This window comes from Vanessa tameamea, chromosome 23 (assembly GCF_037043105.1).
Source record: "Vanessa tameamea isolate UH-Manoa-2023 chromosome 23, ilVanTame1 primary haplotype, whole genome shotgun sequence".
NCBI lineage: Eukaryota > Metazoa > Arthropoda > Insecta > Lepidoptera > Nymphalidae > Vanessa > Vanessa tameamea.
Genome location: NC_087331.1, coordinates 9,241,389 through 9,244,693, shown reverse-complemented (window position 1 = coordinate 9,244,693; position 3,305 = coordinate 9,241,389). Strand labels below are relative to the sequence as shown.

The 3,305-nt window shown below is 46.9% G+C and overlaps 1 protein-coding gene across 1 annotated transcript; it reads left to right on the top strand.

Annotated features, from left to right (window-relative positions):
• The first annotated feature begins 376 nt into the window (after positions 1-376).
• On the top strand, positions 377-2,937 carry LOC113402173 (ELAV-like protein 4). The gene has a single exon (XM_026642358.2). The coding sequence runs from the start codon at positions 481-483 to the stop codon at positions 1,540-1,542; it is 1,062 nt and encodes a 353-aa protein (XP_026498143.1). The 5' UTR covers positions 377-480; the 3' UTR covers positions 1,543-2,937.
• The last annotated feature ends 368 nt before the right edge of the window (positions 2,938-3,305 follow it).

Sequence of the window (3,305 nt, the reverse complement as noted above, 5' to 3'; positions counted from 1 at the left end):
AACAGAAAATATTGCCAAATGACTTTACCGATTATCACGAGAAACAATTCGTTATCTCAATTGTAATAAATACTAACACTTCAAAGCGCTCCAGAAATCTTTAGGGTCACATTTTATTACTGAAATATCAAGAACCGGGCTTTTTAGGTCGCCGGGGATGGGCGAGGGCGGTAATTCCTTTGTCCTCAGTCTTTAGGGTCGAAATTCGCTCGAGAAACGTAAACGGTACCCGAGTTACGAGCTAGCTCCCGGGACGGGATCGATCCCGACTTGTATCTGGTTTTTTCGGACACTATACCAACCGGGAGGGGTGAACGAACCGGGTTATGTAAGGTGGGATCGATAGTACGGGACATGCGCGCACCCCACGAACGACCCTCTCATAATCGTTCTCGCGGGCCGCCGTTACGGACGTGCCGTGTTTTATTTTTACCGCGTTTTGTTTCCCTTTCGTTCTTTCCTTTTATGATTTAAGCCACCATGTCGAAGGGCGACGGTGAACAACAAAACGGCTCCGGCGAGGAGTCCAAGACCAACCTCATCATAAACTACCTGCCGCAGAGTATGACCCAGGAAGAGATTCGGAGCCTCTTCTCGAGCATCGGCGAGGTGGAGTCCTGCAAGTTAATACGCAATAAGGGGGCGGCCTTCCCTGATGCACTGAATCATGCGCTGCACGGCGGAGGACAGAGCCTAGGCTACGCCTTCGTCAACTACCACCGCCCCGAGGACGCGGAGAAGGCCATCGCGACTCTCAATGGACTGCGCCTTCAGAACAAAACCATCAAGGTATCCTACGCCAGACCCAGTAGCGAGGCCATCAAAGGGGCGAACCTATACGTCTCCGGCCTACCGAAAACGATGACACAGACCGAGCTGGAGAGATTGTTCAGTCCGTACGGCCGCATCATCACATCGCGCATCCTTTGTGAAAATTCCGGAGGAAGACCGTTCACTGGGGGAGAGCAGGGCCTGTCAAAGGGAGTAGGATTCATCCGCTTCGATCAGAGAGTGGAAGCTGAGAGAGCTATTCAAGAATTGAACGGAACAGTACCTAAGGGAGCGACGGAGCCGATCACAGTGAAGTTCGCAAACAACCCAAGCAACAACGGCAAGGCGCTGGCGCCTCTCGCCGCCTACTTACCGGCAGCGCTACGCTTCCCAGCACCCCTCGGGAGATTCAGCTCAGGCAAGTCCCTACTCGCTATCAATAAAGGTCTACAGCGCTACAGCCCGCTGGCGGGCGAGCTACTCGGCGGTGTATTGCCGGGCGCCGTCGGCTCCGAGTGGTGCATCTTTGTTTACAACCTAGCCCCCGAGACTGAGGAGAACGTCCTATGGCAGCTGTTCGGACCGTTCGGCGCCGTCCAGAGCGTTAAAGTGATCCGCGACCTGCAGACTAACAAATGCAAAGGGTACGGATTTATAACGATGACTAACTACGACGAGGCCGTCGTCGCTATTCAGTCCCTCAACGGCTACACGCTCGGGAACAGAGTGCTGCAGGTCAGTTTTAAGACGAACAAGATCAAAACGATCTAAGTCGTCCCGGATACGGCCTAGCTGGACGCTAGGACGGCACAGCAGGCGCGCACCCATACATACTACTCTTCAATACTGGCGGAGCACATCGCCGCCCAGACTAAGGACCTGATCAGACTGTCTTCCCGACTAGACCGCCCGCAGGGGCATTTTGTACATTAATTGTATATTTAATCGATTTGCTCATTGTACCTCTTTGTTCGGCGCCCGCCATTTTCCCCCAGGCAACTGGGTTAAGTGTTACGGAAATCAAAATGGCGGAAAGTGATTGCGCATGTCCGGATGAAATGGCGACGCCGGGCAGGGAGACGGAGCGCGCAATAATATGTTAAGACGAGGCATCAAATGCTCTAACAGCAACCATACATATTAATAGTCAATAACATATGGCAATCATCGCTTACGAAAGGTTGTGGTTATCGAGAAATAGTTATCGGTTATAAATAAAGTAATTAGCAATAATAGCCTAATGCTATTCTCACATGGGCGATCGTATCTTATGGACAGCGGCCGGCTCGGCTCAAATCGATAATGTTTGCCAAATGTATTCGTCTGTCGCTCACTGTAACGTATAGTAGACCGGCCAGGCCTCCGCGGGGAGGCGATCGGCGCAAATAAAATAGTTATTGTTAATGATTGGAAATATATATTATCTATACTTATATTTTAATCATATATTAATCTAATTAAGAATGAAACTAATCAAAAACTGTGATAGGTTTTGATAAAATTTTAAAAAAATAAATCTTGAAAGATCTCGGGAAATGAAAACTTGGTGGTACAGCGGTCGACGACGGTATGCTCGCAGCGACGGCACCGTCGTGGGCGCGGGGCAACGTCGGCCGCGTGACCACGGAGAGCGTAGGTAGGTTAGTTTTTGAGAAACATTTTGAGGTGACTAGAAATCGGATTACGCTTAAGGGCGGTGTCGGATGGCACGCGCAATCAAAGAGGATGCGAAATCGATTCAGCTCTCGCGGGCCCGGGCGAAGCGGAGGCCCCCCTCCGCACCGCCCGCGCAAGAGCGAGACGGATACTCAAGCCGGTCACACGGGTGACGAGAATGGTCCGTTCGCGGAACAATGGTGCATAGTAGTCTAACGATGTCGTTTCGTAAAAATCGATGTCTAAACATATTATGATCGGTACCTGTTATATTAATAATGTATGGATGCGACCCTGCGTCTATTCGAAGTAGGCTTTAATTGTCTTAGTTTAAATGAAAATTTGTAAATAGAGAAAAAAATGTTTAAAAAAATATATAAAAAATAGAGCTCTCGCGTCAGATACGCCACCGAACACAGAAACTTCAACCCGAAAAAACATCGAAATTGAATAGATATACTATCGTGCCGTCCTAACGACCCTAACGATTTTTGTAAAAAAAAATATATACTTAATATATGTAAAAACAGTTTTGTAACATTTCAGATATTAATAAATAGGTACTCATAATTACCAAAGATGAAGATTTAAATTTACAAGTATTTATATATTTATTATAAATGTAAAACGTGCAATAACTGATAGTCAGTAATTTAATAAAAATATATTAAACAAATGACTCGAAGAGGCGTTGGTAGACTTAATGTCGTGTGGGTTACTACGTGCCGCGTCTGTTTACTATTTATTGTAAACTCGTTTACCCGAGCGAGCCACGGTTTCGATTACTTTATGTATTTAATGAAAAATTTAAAAAAAAATCGCTTTCTTTGATCCAGCTTGAGATATGCTTGACATCCAATTTAGTGATAATATGTTTT

Coding starts and splice junctions, on each gene's coding strand:
- LOC113402173 (XM_026642358.2), top strand. CDS start 481: ATGTCGAAGGGCGACGGTGAACAACAAAACGGCTCCGGCGAGGAGTCC.